The sequence below is a fragment of the Carassius gibelio genome, chromosome A9 (assembly GCF_023724105.1).
Source record: "Carassius gibelio isolate Cgi1373 ecotype wild population from Czech Republic chromosome A9, carGib1.2-hapl.c, whole genome shotgun sequence".
Classification (NCBI taxonomy): Eukaryota; Metazoa; Chordata; class Actinopteri; order Cypriniformes; family Cyprinidae; genus Carassius; species Carassius gibelio.
In genome coordinates, this window is record NC_068379.1 from 11,224,177 (window position 1) to 11,248,382 (window position 24,206).

The following is a 24,206-nucleotide window of genomic DNA, read 5'->3' on the forward strand; positions in this document are numbered from 1 at the left end:
CCAGTGTTTATCTACCAAATGTTGTTCCTTGCACTGCCTAGTGGATATTGTGTGAAGCACAATATTGTTTAAAAAAAACTGAAAGTGCCTGCAGGGCGCTCCATGATCACATGTGACAAATTGCAGGATGCTGTGTGAAAAAAATGTGCATTCTTAATGACCACATCTGTATCTCTATCAACAATGTGGGCAACCTGCAGGCATTTTCGGTCAACAAATAGTGCCTGGACTTTGGGCTGCTTGACTCTCGAGTAATCTTGAGACCATGGCCAAAGTGTTCCCAAAGTCCCCACTATTCCCTTTAGGAGGCAGACCCAGCTCTTGCCCTGATGTGTCCCATTCGTGCCTTAAGTATTTACATGGAAAGTACATAGAGCTTCAGTCCTCAGAACAACTCTTAGTCTGTTTTGGTATTCATCAAAGGTTGGCCCACTGGAGAGTGGACATTTTCATCTTGGGATATCAATTCCAAGATGAGCCGTGCACCTTGAAGTGAGAGCTCATTACATGTGGATTCTTGCCTCCTTCTAGGGATTAGTGCATGGTGCTTTATGACAGACATTTGCAGAGCTGCGAGAGCGACACCTAATACTTCCACAGCTTCCACAGCTTCTAGGTGTAGCCGGTCTCTTCGAGAGTGTTGTGAATTGGCTAGTGTTTATGAAGAGCAGCTCAGAGTCTCACTTGCAGCACCACTCCCTTCCTACGATGGGATACGGGTGCTTATCCTGTTCCCCAGCTAAGTTCCCCGTCTGGCAAACCCTGGGTGGATTTCCTCCATCACCCTTCCGAATTCAGATATGCGAAGGTATCTGACCCCAGGCTTATTACCTGTGTGTATCCTCATTTGGTCACGCAAAGGTGATTGGGGCTCTCAGATACCAATTTATCAGTCACATCCTAAAGTCTCTGTTCCCTCCATCAGGAAATGAAGGTTACATATGTAACCAAGACTTTTCTTGTATACATCTTACGTGAGCAATAATTTCAATGGTGAATTATGAAAATCAGCCATGAAACTATATTTTGCATTATTTCTTTGACAAATGTGACCTGAACCACAAAACAGTCATAAGGGGCAATTTTTTTTTTCAATTGAAATTTGAATATCATCTGAAAACTGAATTAATAAGCTTTCCATTGTTAGTTTTTTATGTTTTAATATTTCACCAGGACATTTTTATACTAGACTTTTCACATGTTTCTCACATTTTTTTTTTCATACAGGTGCATCTCAAAAAATTTGAATATCATGGAAAAGTTTATTAAAAAAAACTTTATTTTTGTAATTTAATTTTTAAAAGCTAACTTTCATATATTCTAGATTCATTGCACATAAACTGAAATATTTCAAGAGATTTTTATTTTTTTATTTTTTTAATCCTTATTTTTTTATTCTAATGGTTATGGCTTACAGCTTAGGACAATTTTTTAAAAATTAATATTTTCTCAAAGATCAATCAAAAAAAAAAAAAAAAAAAAAAAAAAAAGATTGACAAAACAGAAATGTTCAAGATCTCCAAAGCAGGTTTAACTATGCACTCAATACTTCTTGGTTGGGGCTCCTTTTGCACGAATTAAGATTTAGAGCATTTTCTATTTAATCTTTACTTGGATACAGTGACAAACATCACCGGATCTCTGAAGCAGTTCTTCTGTCCTTGTATGATACAGCACTGTATATTAGAATTTAATTCAAACAGTGGAGGGCAGTAAACAAACCTAGAAGTGTCTACGCTGCTAGAAATATAAAGAAGAAGCATCTGACTTTCGTTTGGAACTGACCTACAGGTGGCGATAATGAGCCGCGGACACGAACAATCGGTGACGAAGAAGCCGGTTTATGTTGTTCAGTACCATGAACGATAAACGCAATGTTTACACTTTTGAGGATTATAAATGTTCGCCCGATCCGGTATTCTCCGTGGAGAGGGAATGTCTGGAGCCTTGTCCTGCGCCGATAGTAGTGGACAACGGCTCGTTCCAGTGCCGCGCGGGATGGGCGAGCGGTGTTTCTCAGTTGGATCAGCCGCGGCTCGTGTTCAGGTCGGTAGCGGCGCGCAGCAGAGGAGCCGCTCGCAGTGACGCGCACGTGGGGAACGACATCCCTAGCCTCGAGCCGCTGCGCTGGACTTTCAAGAGTGCGTTTGACCGAAACTTGGTGGTTAATTTTGACATACAGGAGCTCATCTTTGATTACGTCTTCACGCACCTCGGAATAAGCACACAGGTAGATGTTTATCGGTGGGAAATGTTTTCAGTCTGTCCACACATAATTTGCACAACAAACTTTCCTCGAGGTAAAAAAGTAATTTGTAACCTACTATGATGTTCTGTAAACTGACAGGTGTTCTAAGTGTTTTGTGTATGCATCCATGCACACATGCGTGTTTGTGTACTGTGATGAGAGATGACTGTGAGGTGAAGGATTTGAAGAGATAAACCGGTTGGCATCTTGTTTTTGTCAAGTTAGGTTATTTTGTCTCTTTTAGGGGCCTATATAATTCGCTTTATTTGTATTTTTTCCCCAAAAATTCCATTATTTCCGTGTAAATTTTTCTCGATTTCCGGTTTTCTTTTCTCGTTTAATATTTTCTCCACTTCTTTTTAATCTATACTTGTCAGGCATTGCTGGTAACGCCCACGAAAACGTCACAACCGTTTATGACGTGTGGCGAAAACGAATTAACGCGCGGAGACCTTTAGGCGCTTGGTCTTTACTTTTTGTGAAGATTTTGATTGATCTGTTATAGAACATGTAAATAGTGCATTTCCTTTTCAGTAACACAACACAATGCCTCCATATATTACAAACACACTTCTAGACAATTTGTAGCTTTATAAAAATAAAAATCAATTATTTTTTTATTTGAATTGCCTTGATTTAATCATATCTGTAAAATTCATCATAACAATATTATAATCGCATTTTTGTTCAATTTTGTACTTGCTCTGCATTGATCTGTCATTATTAGTCTTGTCCCCTGCACAGTGACAATCCTTCATCACAATTAAATGCATCTCACTTCATGATATTTTGGGATGTCATAATCTATTAAAACATGTGTTTAATATTATTATACACAATTCCTCATGCAAATTAGCAATGATATTACTATAGTAATTGTAAAAGTAAAGTAGGCTAGCCATGTTTTTATTACCATTCATAGCCTATAACCAGTTTTATTACAAATATCGGTAACACTTTAGAATACTGTTTGAGGTAATTATTCGTTAACACTTAACTCACTACTGTTAGCTACTAAGGAAGATGTGTTAACTAATCAGTATGTAATACAATTTTATAATTGTGTAAGTAACAGTTAGTAAGTTGAAGTAAAAAAAGGAAAAAATCACTCAGTGCTTTTTATTTAATGAACCCAGGCTTTTGCACTCTCTCTGTCTATATATGATGAAAACTGGTAAATATAACACTGAAATTCCCTAATAGTAAATCCAACTGGCCTTATGTTTCTCTATTCAAACATCAGCGGTCGAGTAAGTGCATTTATTCAGCGATCACAAACAATACAGCTGACGTTCTGTCATGAGATCTCAGCTGTATTGTTTGTGATTGTGATTACATTACTATTAAGGAAGTTCACTGTAATATTTACCAGTTTTCATCATATGTAGACTGAGAGAGTGCAAAAGTCTTTGGTATCTAAGAGGGTTTTAAGTGTCAGTGGGAACATAGTTTCATGCCACGAGCCTCTTCGAGCTTCTCTTAAAACCACAGACAGTTCACAGACTTTAAAAAAACATGTAACTTTGTGCTATATGTGTAACTGTGAGGAACTGATAGACGATTGGAGAACTGACGAGTATGTCACCGAGTCTGACTTAAAAAAAAAAAAAAAAAAAAAACACATCTTGAGAGTCTAGAAACATTCACTGCGCGATGAAGCCCATTAGAATTCAGTTGGATCAATGAAAGACAAAATAAATATTAGCACAAAAATATGCTGATAATTTTATACAACAGTGTAAAGTGTGGTGTTCCATTCGTTGAATGAATCTGTAAGTGAATGAATCCTGTGAGTCAGTGATTCAACCGTCCATTCACTCGTTTCGTTTCTAATTGAATCAGCTGTATGAACAATTGAATCATTTGATTTGAATGATTTGCTGCCACTTATACGAGAGGATTTATTGTAAATTTTATTTATCTATGACAGTCCTAAACCAGCCAAGGTGTCAGCACAAAAACACATTCAGCGAAATAAATAAATGAGCACACCATCCTCCCGAAATCTTTTTACAGTTCGACCACTGGGTCTGATGATAGTCTCTAGCTGCCTGTTATAATGTTATGACCAAGGCTCTGGACTCTGAGCATAACTTGTTTGTGCTAAATAACTAGTTTTATATTTAATTTAATAACATTCATTTTATAAATTGAGATTTAGAAGAAATAATGTATCTGCTACTACATAAGGAATACTGCTGTGTAAAGCACACCTTATTCGTTAAAACTTTTTGCAAACCTGGTGTTACTGCACTTTTGTTCATATAGCAGTACTTTTAAATGAAAAAAGAGCACAATGCAATACTTTTGAAAGCATTATCAGTTTTGTGCAGAACAATGCAATTAATCGCAATTAATCACAGACTAGAAGGCGATTTAATCAAAATGCAATCGTTGCCCAGCACTAATTTTTAATGTTGCACCGACATTTCAGCAAATAAAATAGTTTTGGAGATCTGAAATGAATGACCGAAACAGTGACATTACTTTTGTGTTTTGTTAATTAGTCTCTGCTTTCAAAGTCTGTCAGTTTAATCATAAAATACAAACTATAAATGTAGATGGATTATGCATGTTATCATTACATTCAGAAATAATGTAAAATATCAGTGAGTGGAATGTGTACAAACAACAAAGTAATAGTAATGAGGAAAAATGGCTATAAAGCTAGCCCAGTTTATATAAAAAAAGTAACTCATTTCAAATACTCTCATTACTGTAACAAAGTCGTTTTTTCTGAGAAATTTTACTTTTTAAAGTAGTTTATGCATGGTCTACTTTTACAAGAGTACTTTTAAATGATGGAACTGTATATGAAAACTGTCTTTGTAAACTCTGCTATTTTGTTCAGTTTGTGCTTTCTTTTAAATCCATCGATGTGTTTGGCAGTGGAAAGAGTAATCAGTCTTGTGACTCTCATTGTATCGAATCACATATAGAAAACTGTGGAAGAAGGTGCCTCCAACCTTTTAACCTCAGTAATATTATTTTCCCTGCTATTAAAAAAAAAGATACATTTTAAAAGTATTTAAAAAAGTTATCAGTCAAAACTAAAACTGTTCAAAAATGACCCCCTTGACCTTGTGCCCTCAGAGTCATGTGGATCACCCTGTGGTCGTCACCGAGCCGCCCTGTAACCCGCTGCACTGCAGACAGATGATGTCTGAGCTGCTCTTTGAGTGTTATGGAGTGCCTCGGGTGGCGTATGGTGTGGACAGTCTGTTCAGCTTCTATCATAACAGTGTCCGGGATGGAGCAGATCTGCCCTCTACAGGACTCGTGCTGTCCTCAGGGTATCACTGCTCACACGTGCTGCCCGTCATCAATGGCAGGTAACAACCCGTCACCGTCTCAGCCTTCAAATCATGTCCGTTTACATGTGTTCCTGTCTGGAAGATGAATTACAGGGAAGGGGTCTGTGGAAGAGCTGGCAATCCCAGATCAGGTCGCAGAGCTTTAACAACACATCTCAGGCAAATTTAAAATTAAAAGGAATGATTATGTATAAAGTTAATTCAACTTCTTTTTTTCAAGATAGTTGTAAAATGGGGAAGTAATTGCTGTTTTTGGAAGTAGCTAACTAAACTCACAGCTTCATTGTTTCGAGAGATGCACAGACACAGGTAATTCACACACGCTACTTTCATCTCTCTCTCTCTCTCTCTCTCTCTCTCTCTCTCTCTCTCTCAATAATTAATTCACATTAGCATTATAATTAATGCATTCAAATAAATGTGATCCTACAGCACTACTTCATCCCTACTTAAAAAGTTAGGAGCACCAGCTAAAATTTTGGAGCACTCACCAAAGATTTATGAGCATCACAACTACAAGTTATATATTAACAGATTTTATCCTTACATTCTTAACTTTAATGTAGATTTTATATTGGTTAATATTAGCGGGCAAAAAAAGGGCTGAAGAAGAGAGAAAATGAAAAGAACACTGACAGATCTTTGACGAGAGTTAGGATGTGTGTGTGTGGTGTTACATTTCTCTGACAATTGCACGAAACGGCTGGCATCAAGGGGTGTGCGATATTGACAAAAAAATATATCTCTATTTTAACAGCATTCTGTCTCCTAAAACTTTCTGACTTTTGATATTTTTGATATATTCTGTGTGGTAGTCAGTTCACAGTGTCAGAAATTAAGTTTAAATTGATTTATACCTTTTATGGTCATTTTTTCTAAAAGTGCATTATCATTTGAGTAAAATTCTTATATTTAATTGGTAACCTATAATGAGAAATTTGGGCTGTTAAGGTCAAGCAAATGAAAATATCAATCAACAAATTTAATCTTTGCTGTGCCGAGGAAACACAGACACTAGGGCTGCACGATGTGTCGTTTAAGCATCAATATCGCGATGTACGAATCCACGATAGTCACATCGCAGGATGTGCGATGTAGGCTGTCGTAATTGATCCGTTATTCATTAACTGTACGGGCCAGATGCTCCCCGGCCCCTTGACCAATGTGATTCGTGGATTAATTGCACAGCTAAACCATCATAGAGTGCAAGTTTATCATTGACAGGACTGAAAACCACATGCAAGTTTAACAGGGCAGAGAGAGAGGGAGCGCGAGAGAGACAGAGAGCGCGCGCGAGAGAGAGAGAGAGAGAGAGAGAGAGAGAGTGAGTGCGCGCGAGAGAGACAGGGAGAGAGAGTGCGCGCAAGAGAGACAGGTAGAGACAGACTCTCTGAACATTAGAAGTACCATCAATGTTTATAGAAATGTATATGGATTTATTTTGCATGTAATTTTTTTTCTTATGAATATATATGCATTTTAGTTTTGTTTGTTTCTATTCTGCTATCTACAATACTTTGGCAATATGTACCTTTGTATGTCATGCCAATAAAGCAATATGAATTGAATTGAGAGAGCGAGAGAGAGAGAGAGACCGAGAGAGAGCGAGCCATTTTCAAACAACAGGAGCGCTCTCTTGCTCTCTCTCCCTCGTGCATATTAATCAATTGACACGATGGTGTCGATGTTTAAATCATTTAAAATGACAATGTAAGTGTGCTCACCCAATTTGTGTTTGTAAGAAAAAATATCGCAATATATATCGCAGAAAAATAAAATATCGCAATGTCATTTTTTTCCCAATATCGTGCAGCCCTAACAGAAACTGCATCTGAAATAGCGTTTAGATGCATTTAGCCTACACACGGATTCATGCATGAACATGGATGCATTTAACCTGGAGTTACACATGCATAAATAATATTTTAATATTGTAAACATAAAAAGTTGAATACTGACATTTGAAGTATTTGAAACTTTGAATGTGAAATTAAAACTGCTTGCAGGTGGCAACAAGTCACTGTTAATAAGTGAGTCATTGCAATTGAACTGAATCGTTTAACAAATGATTAACAAAACACCCTCATGTTGCTCAGAGATGCAAAACGTGACTGTGTTTGGAATTACTTTTTGTCGGTGAAATAGAGCCATAACAGGCAATATAGTGTCTAAAGTGTAAGTCTCTTAATGTTAACTTCTTGTTTATTGAACTGTTGTATAAAGTCCAGTGCACACAGACTGAAGTAGTTTAAGTCTTTGGTTGTTTTCATTGTGATGATTTTGGCTCACATTTAACGAAAACCCACCAATCGACTACACCACATTACACCAAGCAAGTCAAATGTACAAATCATGGTGACATACATTTTTAAGTAAATATAATGGGCGATATTTTATTGTGATATTTTTGTTATATGATTTATTTTACTTTTATGTAAAGCACTCTGAATTAGAGGTCTTCACAGTGCACCCGAGACCCGTCGACCCCGGACCCGACCCGGGACACGTACGGGTTCGGGTCTATATTTTAAATCATCAGCCGGGTCCGGGTCGGGTCCGAATCTATTACCTCGGGTCCCAGGTCTGTTTAACATTGTGTGTAATACCCGTGCGATCGCCGATCGGAGTCATCGGACTCGGAGAACATCCGGCCGTTATCAAAGACTGCTTGTGTTTTTTGTAACTTGCAACTTGTAAAATTAGGAAAAGAAAAGAGTGAGCCAAAAACAGTGATCTCTCTCTCTCTCTCTCTCTCTCTCTCGCTCGCAGACTCAAGAGTTGATACAAGTGCACACACGGTAATACTTGCAGACTTGACACACTCATGTTTAATATATTTCAAATCAGCAACACAATCTGAGGTGAACTGTCACATGAATGTTTTCTATTACGCTCAAATTGCGTTAAGGCATTTTAGGCTGATAAAGCTAGCACGCATGTGCAGTCATGTTTCTATGGCAAGCAGTGAGGGACACTTCGACCGCCAAACCGCGTTTTACATTTTCTCCCATTTTTATAATATTATAAATGAACCGTTTAATCTTAAAGTTTTAGTGGTTCAGATTCAGACTCGATGCTGAGCAGAGAGCACAGACAGAGATCAGATGATAGTAAATAAATAATGTCAGCGGCCATGGCATTGCAGGAGCGATCGTTATTATAGTTCAAAAGGCAAACAGTGTAAGTTATTATGCGAATTAACTCGAGTCAGAATGTACATGTGCACAGTAGCATTTGTCATCCGTCACCGTGACATCAAGTAGACTTTTGAAGCTGAAATAATGAGTGGATTCAGCTTGGACTTGCAATAACGAGAGGAATAACATGAATAACTTTCTTGACGGAGGATTGTAATGCATCACAGGCAGTCAGGTACAAGGAAGAGAGACCACGGCTCTTTAAATTAGGTAAGACAAAAAGCTGTGTTCTTCGCAACAGGTTTATTGACTTGTAATAGCAATTTAAGGTGGAATATGTCAACGTCGGGTCTGTGTCTTCCCGGCGGGTTCGGGTCCAGATTTCAAGTAATATACGGGTCCGGGTCGGGTCCGGGTAGGCATTTCTCGGATCTACACGGGTCCGGGTCCAGCTTTTGAAATAATAGACGGGTCCGGGTCGGTTCGGTGTAGTACATTACGGGTCTCTGTCGGGTTCGGGCAAGAATTTTTGGACCCGTGAAGACCTCTACTCTGAATTACCATTGTGTATGAAATGTGGTTAAATAAACTTGCCTTGCGATATATTGTCTCACTAAAAAATATTGAGGTGGTATAAAAATATATCACAATAAGTTGACATTGATTATTGCTTTACTTTTTACTGGGAAGTCGTGGCCTAATGGTTAGAGGGTTGGACTCTCAATCGAAGGGTTGTGGGTTCTAGTCTCGGGCCGGACGGAATTGTGGGTGGGGAGAGTGCATGTACAGTTCTCTCTCCACCTTCAATACCACGACTTAGGTGCCCTTGAGCAAGGCATCGAACCCCCAACTGCTCCCCGGGCGCCGCAGCATAAATGGCTGCCCACTGCTCCGGGTGTGTGCTCACAGTGTGTGTGTGTGTGTGTGTGTGTGTTCACTGCTCTGTGTGTGTGCATTTCGGATTGGGTTAAATGCAGAGCACAAATTCTGAGTATGGGTCACCATACTTGGCTGAATGTCACTTCACTCACTCACTCAAGTGTGGTTATTGTATTGCCTTTTTTATTCAGTATCATTAAAATTTAGTTAAATTAAAAAAGTCTTACAAAATTATTTTCTATTGTATAATAATATAATAAATTAGCCTAATTATTAAAACGCATTTTCTGGTTTTGGCTAAGTGCATTCAGAATTGCCGTTTTTGATTTCGACCCATAATTGTCTGTGTCCCTACTTAAAAACAACACAAGGAGAGAAAAAAATAACATTTATAATAACAATAATGCACTGAAGCACACACACACACACACACTGCCAGTTCATCTCATGAACAGAAAATATTGAGTTGAATATGTTTGATTTTAAATTGCAGACTGGATGCTTTCAATTGTAAGCGTGTGAATTTGGGTGGAGGTGAGGCCGCATCATACCTCCAGAGACTGCTGCAGCTGAAATACCCAGCGAACCAGACTGCCATCACACTGAGCCGCATGGAGGAGCTGCTGCATCAGCACAGCTATGTAGCACTAGACTACCAGCACGGTAAACCAGCAGTCCTGCAACTTTGCACTTAAAGGTCACATAAACCTTTCTGGAGTATTATTTTAGGTTTTGATGTTCTTAAGAATATATATTTGCGGAATAAGTAACAAAAATTGTCTAATTAATGTTCTTGAGCCTCTCTTCTGATTGGCCTGTTGTTTTCTGAGTGACGCATGGCCAGGCCAACCACAGGTAGCTGTGGTCAGCCAACATCACAGCACTAGCGGGAAGTAGAAAACAAAGAGCAGACTGGAGACAGCCCATTCAAACCAAAATCATGGCTACTTTATGCAGGCTGTGTGCTTTTTACTCTGTTTTGAAACTTACATGGTAATTAAACAGCCACTGGACCTCAGTTATCGTGAAAAAATATGGGACCTTTATTTGCTAGAAAATTTTTTCAGCAATTTAGAGGAAAACTTGCTTGGTCTGATGAGACTAAATTGAGCCTTTGAAAAATGCTTTTGAAAAAAAAAATGCCTTTTTGAACTCAGTTTTTTGTGTTAGTTATTACATACATTTTTATTAATTGATTGATTATGAATTTATATTTATATTTATTAATTAGTATTTTGGGTTCTTTCAGTATAAAATTAGTTTTGTTGTTTCACTACATTAAGTGCTTTCTGCTTCTGCATTCATGCTTTCATAAATTGTGAGACAGAGCTGGAGAAGTGGCGAAGTCCTAGCTTTTACGAGAGGGAAGTTCACCGGGTGCAGCTGCCATTTTCAGGGCGAGCAGGTGGCGTTTGTGTGAGCGTTGAGGAGAAGAACGAGAGGAAGACGCAACAGCTCCGCCGACTACAGGAAATCAACAGTCGCCGTAGAGAAGAGAAACTACAAGAAGACCAGAAACGACTGGAAATGCTTCTGTCTGTGCAGGTATACACATTTCCATACAGATGGGTGAAATGCTGTATGCACACAGTAACAGTCATATTCCCATCAGGAGCTGCTGGAGGACGGCTCTCTGGAACTGTTTCACAGGAGTCTGGTGGAGCTCAACATGGACTCGGCTGAGGAGCTGCAATCTTACATCCAAAAACTAAGCATGAGTGTGGAGCAGCACAGGCTCATGAAGGCTGAGGTTTGTGGATGCAGACATACTTTTGTTTGTGTTTATGACCTTGTGTTGTCTTTGATTCGTATGGATTACTGAATATAAATAATTAAACATGATAGAATGGGGGAGGGAATGATTATGTTTTGCAAATATGATTTATTTTTGTGCAAAACTGTTGAATCAGACTGCAGAGGTGGAGCAACCTGCAGAAGATGTTGGTGAAATGGCACCAGATTTAAATCAGGACAATGATGAGCCTGGCAAAACTACCAGTGCCATCCAGGTAATCTTAGAGTAACATCAACTCTGTACAGTATTGATGAACCCATCGAGATTTGTTCATAATATTCGTATTCTTATATGCTCTTTTTGCTCTCTTTATCTATTTTGTGTTAGCCATTGTTAAACAAGGCGGAGTATCATCTATTCGTGGGCACAGAGCGTCTGCGTGTGCCGGAGATCTTATTCCAGCCATCTCTGATCGGAGAGGAGCAGATGGGCCTGATGGAGACAATGCAGTTTGTTCTGGAACAGTGAGTACTTAGTAACTTTAATTAGTAGTGAGTACTTAGTAACTTAGCAATTTTAACATAAATTTTAGATGGCATTCAACCGATGTATCGTTTTGCTGATTAATCAGCACCGATGTTGATTGCTGGAACAATCGGTTATTGGCAAAAATCCATGTCGGTAGGTTTCAGTTGCTGGAGCGGCTGAGAGGGGTATGTTTTCATTGCACAGTGCGAGAGCAGCCTCTAGTGGTTTAAATCACTGACAGCACGTGATGCTGCCTGCTGAACAGAGCAAGAAACTTCAAACCCGGATTTAAATGCAACCAACAGAAGATCCTGGCCTGCCACAGAGCACCATTCACATAGTTTTCCATTAAATTACATTATATTCGCTCCAAATCATTGTTAATGTAACTTTACTTAATGAACGGTATATTGAGCATTTTCATCGAAAATCTTTGCGTTTGCTCCATTTTTTTAAACACCGAACTTCAAACTTATCTATGCCTCATTGTTCATTCTTGAAGTAACCTTTTGTCCATTTGGTGAATAAATAAACTGTTAAAGACCGTTGCACGAGTTGAACGCGGCGCGTCCGGAATGTGTATTCTCCTAGAATTGCTCTTTTGTTTTGATTAAATAATCATTTAGTATTCAAGGGCCCTGTGATTGTACGGCCCTATGATTTCTGTGATGTCTAAAACGTGGACGTATTCATGGAATCCAGTTCAGTGGTGCCTGGAGAAGAAGAGGGAGGGGGGGGGACAGGTTCGGGAGCGTTCAGCTTCCTGACAGCCTGGTGGATGAAGCTGTCCTTCAGTCTGCTGGTCCTGGCCTGGAGACTCCACAGTCTCCTCCCTGATGGTAGCAGGCTGAAGAAGCTGTGTGATGGGTGGGTGGGATCAAATGTGATGCAGAGGGCTTCGAGAGTGAGACGGGTTCCGTAAATATCCTGGAGGGAGCACCAATGATCTTCTCAGCTGCACTCACTATGCGTTGCAGAGTCTTTCGGCAGGACGCGTTGCTGGCTCCATACCACACAGTGATGCAGCTCGACAAGATGCTCTCGATGGTGCCTCTGTAGAAGGTGCACATGATGGGTGCCGGGGCTCTGGCTCTTCTCAATTTGCGGAGAAAGTAGAGATGCTGCGTTGCTTTTCTGGCCAGTGCTGCAGTGTTGTCGGTCCAGGAGAGGTCCTCTGTGATGTGCACACCCAGGAACTTGGTGCTGCTCCCTCTCTCCACAGTCACAACGTTGATGGTCAGAGGAACGTGCTGAGTGTGCACTCTCCTGAAGTCTACAACACTCTCCTTCATCTTCTCCACGTTCAGAGACAGATTGTTGTCACTGCACCACCCGGCCAGGCGGCTCACCTCGCTCCTGTAGTTTGTTTTATCTCTGTTGGTAATGAGACCCACCACAGTCGTGTCATCTGCAAACTTAATGAAGAGGTTGGAGTTGTGTGACGGTGTGCAGTCGTGGGTCAGCAGAGTGAAGACGAGGGGGCTCAGCACACATCCTTGGGGGGCCCCAGTGTTCAGTGTGATGGTCCGGATGTGTTGCTGCCGACCCGTACTGCCTGAGGTCTTCCAGTCAGAAAGTCCAACAGCCACTTGCACAGCGAAGTGTTGAGCCCCAGCTGGACCAGGCTGGTCTGAGGCTCCAAGGTGGGGGATATACGCGTCATATCACATACACAGAACTGTAAAGGTATTCATTGCAACCCGTCAAAATAAAAGCCCCGCTTGATTTTTCAGTACATTTAAATTTACATTTAATCATTTAGCAGATGCTTTTATCCAAAGCGACTTACAAATGAGAACAATAGAAGCAGTCAGGTCAACAAGAGAACAACAAAAGTATACAAGTGTCATGACAAGTCTCAGTTAGTCTAGTACAGAACGCATAGACAGGTTGTTGTTGTTGTTGTTGTTGTTGTTGTTGTTGTTGTTGTTGTTGTTGTTGTTGTTGTTGTTGTTGTTGTTGTTGTTGTTGTTGTTGTTTTTTTTTTTTTTTTTTTTTATGAAAAGACAAGAAAAGGAAAAGTGCTAGTAATAGTTGGTTGAGTGCTGTCGAAAAAGATGAGTCTTTAGATGTTTCTTGAAAATGAGTAAAGACTCAAAGCTGTACGAATTGAGATTGGGAGGTCATTCCACCAGCTGGGCACAGTCCAGGAAAAAGGTTCGTGAGAGTGATTTTGAACTTCTTTGGGATGGCACCACAGTACATAGTCTACTACTAAAATGAAAAAAATTTTAACCACACAATATTTCAGAATCAATCATAATAAGTTGCCGTAAATGCCGCGCACAATCACATGAGCAAACAGATCCTGCAAAGAATAATAAATAATTGAATGCTAATTAGTTTTAATTTTGTCATTTTTAGTAGAGGTTGACCAGTAGTGGATTTTGCCGATATCGATAGCTTGGTTGGACCACACTGGCCGATACCGATTAATTAACTGATAGTTTTTAAAATGGGTACTGAACAAAAACAAAAAAAATTGCTTTGTTAAAAAAAAAAAAGTAGTGAACCATAATAAAAGTAATAATAATAGTAGTAGTAAATGTTGAAACCAGAATCAGAAAGAGCTTTATTGCCAAGTATGATTGCACATACAAGGAATTTGTTTTAGTGACATAAGCTTACATTGCACAGAGACAACACAAAGACATTTCTTCCATGTTTTAATTTTAATATTGTAAATCCAATTTGTTTGCAAAAACGTTTTCAGTAATTAAAAGATAAATTAAATTAATGTTTCATGCCTTGATTTGATAATTCAAATGAAAATACAAAATTTTGAGGGGACAAAATCATAAGGCTTCTTAAAGAAAAAAAATAAAGCTGTTTTGTGCATTCAAATAATTATACATGCTAAAACACAGAAATTGGTAACAATAAAAAAAATATATGGTAAGGAAAAATAAAACATTTATTAGGGCCATAAACATTATTTTTGTTCAACTTTTATTAAATTGATGTAAAAATGTATGTTTCATGGTTTTAATTAAACTTTTGATTAATAAAGGAGTGGAGAAAAATTGACTAATTAGCATTATACAATTTATTCTTTGTGGATTTTCTTGCTCAAGTGATTGTGCGCGGCATTTACAGCAACAAATTACGTACTCCCACAAAAGGAGGAAGAGAGAAAAATGTGCAAATGCAAGTTCAATGCGATTAGGCTAAAGGATGTTAAATATAGAGATTGGTTAGCTGGTACAAGCAACGATTATGAGGCGACTTGCAAGATGTGGCAAAACACCTTTAAACTCAGGACAATGGAAGTTAAAGCGGTGGAGTCCCATATGAAATCAAAAAAGCACTGACGTTACACCAGTATTCGGAAAAGTATGATACGGTTCTAAAAAAATCAAAATGTGATGGTACCAGGTTTTTTAAGTACCGGTGGTACCGAGGACCCAGTCAACCCCGTTCTTGACGCATACAGTGCTATGATTTCCGCGAAGCCGAAAACGCGGACGGAATCTCAAAATCCAATCATGAAAATTAAACTTACATTTTAATATGGACAGTCACGGAATTAGTCAAAGTTAGCATAAATTAATCAAATCTCCGTACCAGTATCTATAAATGTTAAGTTGCAAAAGTTGGTTGAAATATGAATCCTCAATGTTCCTCTATGTCTCTGTGTGATTGAATTAATGGTTTGTTTTCTACTTAGACTGAAGCGCGTGACTCTTGCAGTAATTTCAGCATCTGCCGTCTCAATGAGGACATAAATAAATAAACAACATCAACAGAGTCACTTCACAAGCATTTTACAGTTTCATTTCAGTAAAACCAGTGTCAAAATAAAAGTAGACCATCAAAATAAAAGTTTTTTTTTTTTTTATATAAATAAAAAGCATTTTTTTTCTTAAAGGCATTGTGCCAGAAATATTACTATTATTTAATAGAAGTATGTGATACTGCTACTACTGTTGAAAAACTTTAAACATAATTGTTAATAAGTATAAAGAATGGCATTGGTTTTATTTTTAATGAAAAAGTTTTTTTTTTTTTTTATTAGACTATTTTTGTGTTTTGCTTTGGTACCGAAATTGGTACAGAGAACTGTGGATTTTCACTAGTATCAGTACCGAATACTGACATTTTGGTACCGTGACAACACTATTCAAAACGGTACTGGTGCCTAAACGGTGCCTGAAGCAATAAAAAAAAAAGAGCCACAAAAAACAATTGATGACATTTAAAGAACATTTCAAATGTTTAAAATAAATCCATAGCATTCACATGTTCCTTGGATTAAAGCTGTAAACAGGTTTCGGCCGAGATCGACAACTGCATTTTGTCAGAATTGTTTCTGTTTGAGTCCGCTCGTGCTGCTCCGCCGCGGTCTGTGGATTGAAGAGCGCGCTGAAAGATGTGGAGGTCTGCCACTGTTTTCATATGAAATTTAAGGGGAATGACTCTGAGGCGATCGCGAACACTGATAGAACTCTGTCTAATAATCAGAGAGAATGGTTAAACAAAGGAATTAATGTATACAGAAAGTATTAATAAAGACCGTTGTAAGGTCCAGGCACTCGGCCCAAGGAAGGTATCCGGTGCTGGATGAAGGTTTCCTGCGTGTTCAGTCTTTCAGCGCGTAAAGTTATTCAGTTTAAATTAAACTCAAATCTGACTCCATTTTATCATTTAATCTGACTCCATTTTCTTATAATCTCGAATTTAGATTGAATGCAAATTGGTTGTATGCCTTCTTAATTAATATTCTTCTGACATTTGATTATTCTAGTTAACTCTATTTTTATATCAACTTGTTCATTCGGGAGCTCATGTTGCTAACAGGGATACAACGTAATCTACTAGTCAATAATTACAGAGTAAGACAGAATAGAATCAAAATGTAACAATTTATTTACAATCAGGTAGATATGTATTTTGCCAATTACATATCCAATTGAAACACATCAAATCATATCAATACAAAACATCAAATTCTCAAAGATGAATCTAAAAGTAAATTATGCATACCTGACCTTAGAAAATACATAGTATGAAGTGAAGAGACACACAACACACTACGGGCTTTCTGGCTACAGAAATCGCCCTGATCCTCTTGCTGCAATCGTTTAAATACCTCAGACCAAGACAAACATCCCCCGAGATGGAGACAGGAACTAACAATTGGAATTTGCATTAACTCAGGTTCCAAGCCTGGGTGGTTTTACAACTCAATGGGAACAGGGGGTAATTTACATGGAGGACCCTAGGAAAGGGCACTCCCATCACAGTAATCAAGATATCTCTTGACTCTTCAGATCTGTATTATCTTCTAATCTACTTTTGTGAGAGTGAGACCATTGTACCAGTTGCACTGAGACATTTCCAATGATACTAGACATGAGTGTTAGTTCACTTGCATTGACATTTTCATGTAATCATTTTGAGCAGACTGAGTAGAAGGAAGAATGGGTGAAGGGATTTAAAATGAAACAAATGGCCAGAAGGGGAGGAGGTCTCCTGCTCCTCCACTCTGTGGGGTGCCTCGAAGATGCCGGTGTATGTTTGTATTGTCTGTTTCTCAGGAGATCAAAGTATCTCAGGTTCTTTCATCCTTACACTGTTTTATATTAGGCCTATTAGTAATAGAAAGGCAAACACTATAAAACCGTCAGCATTAAAGCTGCAGTAGGTAACTTTTGTAAAAATATATTTTTTACATATTTATTAAACCTGTCATTATGTCCTGACAGTAGAATATGAGACAGATAATCTGTGAAAAAATCAAGCTCCTCTGGCTCCTCCCAGTGGTCCTATTGCCATTTGCAGAAACTCCTTCGCTCCCGGCAAAAAACAACCAATCAGAGCTGCGGTCCGTAACTTTGTTTGTGTTCAAAATGTAGAAAAGTGTATATAATAAGCGAGTACACCATGAATCCATTTTCCAAACCGTGTTTTTAGCTTGTCCTGAATCACTAGGGTACATCTATAATAAGTGTTTATATTCGGACTATTTTAGATTGCTTCGGGGATACCGCGGCGGAGTAACCCAGTACCTTTGTGATTCTTCATAGACATAAACAGAGAGAAGTAGTTCCGCCTACGATGTTCTTCCGCAAGACGTAAGCAGTTCTGTTTATTAACCGCTAGAGCGTCAAAAGTTACCAACTGCAGCTTTAATACGCAAATACGCATTTATATAATTTAATGAACATTTAATTTCACAAATCTTGCAAAATTAGTCGAATCGAGCTGTGAGATCTTGGGAAGTGTGTATCCAGCATGATCGCGTGTTCTCTGTGACAGCTGGTCCGTGTGAATTGAAGCTTTAAACTGTAAACTCGTGATTACAAATTATGTAGTGCTTTATGCATTTGCCCACTGTCATATTCATGTAAAATGGGTGTTCCCCTATCTTTATTTGAAAAAAATATGATTCCCAGTGCACACAAACTTCCCAGAATACTGAGTGACATGTTGGTTACAGTGTTTACTTTATTTTTAATAAGATTTTTATTAGATATTTACTTATTTGTGGAAAAAAACTTAATCCATTGTCAAATGATTTCAAATTTCTTAAATATTAATAATAATTTAACGGTCGACAACTACTATGCCTAAATACATGATGCCGTTTTGTTCATAATTGTTTATGCAGTTTACTAAATGTTATTTGATTCATTGATGGTATGCACTTTTTATAGACAGTCTCTATTATTGTTTTCTGTATATAGTTTAATGAGGTGCATTATTTTGCTCATTGCTCCTGGATTATGAAGATATTTGCCAACACATCTTTGGATTTTTCTAACAGTCAGCAGAAGTATGAAAAAAAAAAAGTGTTTATTATGTTTTAAATATGGATATTTATCTTACAAAAACACATGGATTCACTACAGGGGGCCTTTTTTGTATTGTATTTGTCCTATTTGTAATTGTATTTTTTTTATTTTATTACTGACTGCTTTCAACTCACTCTGAAAGAACAGATTAAGGGGTTGGGGTCATTTTGGGGGTTTGATTAATGCACAGAAAGACGGCCCCTGACAGAGTTTTGCATAGGGGCCCCCAAAAGTGTAGGACCAGCACTGCTCTTAAGAAGAATAAAATTAGTTTTTCTGAAGCTGTATTATACTTTTCTTATATATATATATATATATATATATATATATATATATATATATATATATATATATATATATAATATATATATATATATATATATATATATATATATATATATATATATATATATATATATATAAGTTTTCTTTATACACCAATACAGACAATACTGTCTTTAAAATCTGGTCTAAAATAATTTACTTCTTGTTTAAGGGATATTGAATGTTTGATCAAATTTTCTGTTTCGTCCTTCTTTCTTGTCCGATTGATTTAGCAGTAAAATTGGTCCCCTTCAAGCAAAATTCCTTACAGACGCATTTGGGCATGATTTCGATTCAGAATTTAGCTCAGACAACACAAATGTTGTCAAATTTTGTGTTTTTGGTAAGACTTTGGTTTAGAGACCAATTCTCATTGTCAACTAGCTGCTTATTAGCATCCATATCACATATTACTAATATTTTTAAGTCTCTTAATCCTACCCCATACCTAACCTTAACTTCCTTGCTAACAATTAATAAGTATTAACTTCTAGTTAATAGTGAGAATTGTTTCCCAAACTAAAGTTAGGAAAAATTGTTAGACTGAATGCAATGTAAGGTGCTTTGTATAGAAGGGTCTGCTAAATGCATAAATTTAATTTAAAGTGTGACCATATATACTGTATAAATATGTGACCAATCACGGAAAGTAGGGACACAAGTCGGTTCTGGGGCATTTTGAGTTATAGATTCTGAAAGTGTAGTCTCCAAGCTTTCCAACAATGTGTAACACATGGAAATCTGATAAGATATGGAGAAGTTGTGGCCATTTGAAGGTAGGCACTCAAAAAAGCTCAAAAGGGAGAAAATGGCCTCTAAACATTGTACAGTTCTCACCTGTTCTCACTGCTGCGAGTGACAATAGGGCTCATTTACATCTCATTTAGATAAGCCATACCCCCTGTAAAGCTCCCCCTGTAAAGCTGCATGGTTGCATAGCAACGACAGACACAAGAGGAAAAATCGGACCGCATACTATTAATAATATAGGAGAATGTACATTGTAAATGTCAGTAATTTATCTTTTTTGACTTGTATAAAAATTATTTAGAGGATTTATGATTGTGAGTTTTATCTTTTTATAAAACCTTTTTTGTCAAAACTCTATTTGAACTTGTGCAGTGTAGATAATGTTGCAAGACACTCCTTTAAAATTTGGCCATCATTTTTAATGTTATTATTTTAATGTTTATGTAAACAAAAAGTACTTATTGATGCTAATTTTATTTGTTATTTGCTGGTTTTCTACATAAAACTTGGTGAATTAATTTGATTGTGTATCATTAGGACTTTTGTAACAGGATTCTGTGATAACCGAAGAGCTAGCTAATAACAATAGGTAGGTATGGGAAGGTCTAAACATGGACTAAACATGAGATAACGTGTACATGTTCTTAGAATGAACACAAAACGACAAACTTTGATGTTTATGGAAACTCACCCCATAAGAAACAGAAAAGTATTCTTGCAGATCTCGATGCCTCCAATGAAATAAGTTGTTCGGGCACACTTTCTCTTTGTCGGGGTCTTCTTTGTGGATGTAACCATCTCTGAAGTTTGCACTGTGCGTCCGTTTGCCTCTAAATGTCCAATAATTTGCATGTCCTGCCACTCTTTTTCCGCAGCTAAAGAATCCAGCCGTATCTTGTACATAATGTCTGGATCTGAGCTTTCATCATCGCTCAGATCATCTTTAGAATCAGTGAGCGCTTGTTTATAAGCATCCGGCTTGTCGAAGAAGTACTTCAAAACATTTTCGGTGTAACGGCCACGGTTCAGCTCGTCTGCGATCATCTTTGCGGTGACAATGACGCGCCCCTACTGCGTGCTAGAATCTCAGAAAAACAAGCCGATTTCAACCTCAAAATGTACGCTTTCAAATATACCAATACTGCTATCTCAAACACGGAGAGGCTTCTTCGTGATCTCAACTAACAGATTCTGCAAAAAAACGAAAATCACCAATTTTGGAAAAAAAAAACCCGCTTCTTTCTTATTTTGCTCGAAAGTTGTGCTGCTGACTTGTGTCACTGGTTTCCGTGACTGGTCACATACAGTATTGTTCAAAATAATAGCAGTACAATGTGACTAACCAGAATAATCAAGGTTTTTAGTATATTTTTTATTGCTACGTGGCAAACAAGTTACCAGTAGGTTCAGTAGATTGTCAGAAAACAAACAAGACCCAGCATTCATGATATGCACGCTCTTAAGGCTGTGCAATTGGGCAATTAGTTGAAAGGGGTGTGTTCAAAAAAATAGCAGTGTCTACCTTTGACTGTACAAACTCAAAACTATTTTGTACAAACATTTTTTTTTTCTGGGATTTAGCAATCCTGTAAATCACTAAACTAATATTTAGTTGTATGACCACAGTTTTTTAAAACTGCTTGACATCTGTGTGGCATGGAGTCAACCAACTTGTGGCACCTCTCAGCTGTTATTCCACTCCATGATTCTTTAACAACATTCCACAATTCATTCACATTTCTTGGTTTTGCTTCAGAAACAGCATTTTTGATATCACCCCACAAGTTCTCAATTGGATTAAGGTCTGGAGATTGGGCTGGCCACTCCATAACATAAATTTTGTTGGTTTGGAACCAAGACTTTGCCCGTTTACTAGTGTGTTTTGGGTCATTGTCTTGTTGAAACAACCATTTCAAGGGCATGTCCTCTTCAGCATAGGGCAACATGACCTCTTCAAGTATTTTAACATATGCAAACTGATCCATGATCCCTGGTATGCGATAAATAGGCCCAACACCATAGTAGGAGAAACATGCCCATATCATGATGCTTGCACCTCCATGCTTCACTGTCTTCACTGTGTACTGTGGCTTGAATTCAGAGTATGGGGGTCGTCTCACAAACTGCCTGTGGCCCTTGGACCCAAAAAGAACAATTTTACTCTCATCAGTCCACAAAAATGTTCCTCCATTTCTCTTTAGGCCAGTTGATGTGTTCTTTGGCAAATTGTAACCTCTTCTGCACATGCCTTTTTTTTAACAGAGGGACTTTGCGGGGGATTCTTGAAAATAGATTAGCTTCACACAGACGTCTTCTAACTGTCACAGTACTTACAGGTAACTCCAGACTGTCTTTGATCATCCTGGAGGTGATCATTGGCTGAGCCTTTGCCATTCTGGTTATTCTTCTATCCATTTTGATGGTTGTCTTCCGTTTTCTTCCACGTCTCTCTGGTTTTGCTCTCCATTTTAAGGCATTGGAGATCATTTTAGCTGAACAGCCTATCATTTTTTGCACCTCTTTATAGGTTTTCCCCTCTCTAATCAACTTTTTAATCAAAGTACGCTGTTCTTCTGAACAATGTCTTGAACGACCCATTTTCCTCAGCTTTCAAATGCATGTTCAACAAGTGTTGGCTTCATCCTTAAATAGGGGCCACCTGATTCACACCTGTTTCTTCACAAAATTGATGACCTCAGTGATTGAATGCCACACTGCTATTTTTTTGAACACACCCCTTTCAACTAATTCAACTAATTGCCCAATTGCACAGCCTTAAGAGCGTGCATATCATGAATGCTGGGTCTCATTTGTTTTCTGAGAATCTACTGAACCTACTGGTAACTTGTTTGCCACGTAGCAATAAAAAAATATACGAAAAACCTTGATTATTCTGGTTAGTCACATTGTACTGCTATTATTTTGAACAATACTGTATATACACTCATGGTGAGAATTATTGGCACCCAAATATGATAAATATGATCAAAGAAGGTTGTGAAAATAAATCTGTATTAATCATTTGGTCTTTTTTTTTTTTTTTTTTTGCCGATATGATTTTTTAAATTATTATTATTACAATTATATAATTGACAATGGATTAAAAAATATATGTGTAAAAAAACATGCATATAATTCAAATGACAGTATTTTTCACAAATAAAAAAATATTGAATAAAAATATAATTAAAAAGAAAGTAAACACTGTAACCAACATGGCACTTGGTTCATTGGGAGCAATATCCCAGTCATAACCCAACCGGACAATAATACGAAAACAAACCTTGAAAACAACACAGACATGAGTCACTGGGCACATAACCAAGCTTCTGTTATGGCCATTTCAGTTCCCTGACCTGAATCCTATAGAGAATGAGCGTGGTGGACTGAGGAGAAGCACAGTCCAGGAGTGCAGATTTTCTGATACGTGCTGCATGATTGTGTAAATATTTGTGAGAAGCAAAAGCAATAAATCGTGAGAGGGAATTGTGTTTGAATTGAGTTTGAATCTGAACTAAAAAACTGAAAAAAATGCAGTGCTCTGATTTCAGTGGTGTGTGTTTGTTTGTAGGTACCCGCCTGAACTGCAGGAGGCACTTGTGAAGAATGTGTTTTTGACTGGAGGAAACCTGCAGTACCCCGGATTAAAAGAAAGAGTGCAGAGAGACCTGCTTGCAATCAGACCGTTCCAGTCGCATTTTAAGGTTTGATATCAACAGTAACTACTTCAATTATTCTGTGATCCAAAAAAAAGCATAGTTTCCTAGATTGTGGGGGTGACTCATCTTTAGCACACATTCAGTAAAAACATGAAAATTTAAAAGGCATATTTGTTTAGAAAAAGCATCTCCTTTGTTCAGTTTCAAATGATGTTTTACCTATTATTCTTAAGTGGCTATCATACTAAAATGTGCATTATGATACAAATCATGTGATTTGATTATGTATCTCTGGTCTGGTAGGTGTCTCTGGCGAGACGGCCAGCTCTGGATACTTGGTTTGGGGCATGTGAATGGGCACTTACAAACCCCGCTGAAGCTCAGGGGTGGATCAGCCGTCAAGATTATGAAGAAAACGGTGGGGAATATCTGAAAGAGCACTGTGCCTCAAACATCTTCATACCCATGAAACTCAATAAAACATCATCAGCCACAAAACAAACACTTATGGGAAAATGCTTGACAGACACCAGCCTTCCTGACACCACCAGCAATGACAAGGACAATGACATTTCCCTGGCTTGAAATGTGTTGTCCTGATTGATGGAGACTTCTGACAGTTTGGACCTTTGAAACTGCATGGCATTTCAGTAGCCATCAAAACATTCTTGAAAAAACCTGTTTAAACTGTTGACATGTATATTTGACAATGTTATTAGTGATTAGCACTTACATTTTCTAGAATACAGTGTGTTTGTTTAGTGTGTTTTATTTGGTATATAAAGGAAGAGAGTTTCACATTTACAAATGCAAAGTGTTGTTGTTGTTATTGCTGCCG

The 24,206-nt window shown here is 37.9% G+C and overlaps 1 protein-coding gene across 1 annotated transcript; it reads left to right on the top strand.

Moving 5' to 3' along the window:
* The first annotated feature begins 1,790 nt into the window (after positions 1-1,790).
* actr5 (actin related protein 5) lies at positions 1,791-24,182 on the top strand. Its single transcript, XM_052605693.1, has 9 exons — positions 1,791-2,230; positions 5,342-5,580; positions 10,072-10,241; positions 10,906-11,123; positions 11,191-11,328; positions 11,489-11,587; positions 11,701-11,837; positions 23,281-23,413; positions 23,672-24,182. The coding sequence occupies exons 1-9, from the start codon at positions 1,844-1,846 to the stop codon at positions 23,951-23,953; spliced, it is 1,803 nt and encodes a 600-aa protein (XP_052461653.1). The 5' UTR covers positions 1,791-1,843; the 3' UTR covers positions 23,954-24,182.
* Positions 24,183-24,206: the final 24 nt, after the last annotated feature.

Coding starts and splice junctions, on each gene's coding strand:
- actr5 (XM_052605693.1), top strand. CDS start 1,844: ATGTTGTTCAGTACCATGAACGATAAACGCAATGTTTACACTTTTGAG. Junction 5,581..10,071: donor CTGCCCGTCATCAATGGCAG/GTAACAACCCGT, acceptor TTTAAATTGCAG/ACTGGATGCTTTCAATTGTA. Junction 11,124..11,190: donor AAATGCTTCTGTCTGTGCAG/GTATACACATTT, acceptor TATTCCCATCAG/GAGCTGCTGGAGGACGGCTC.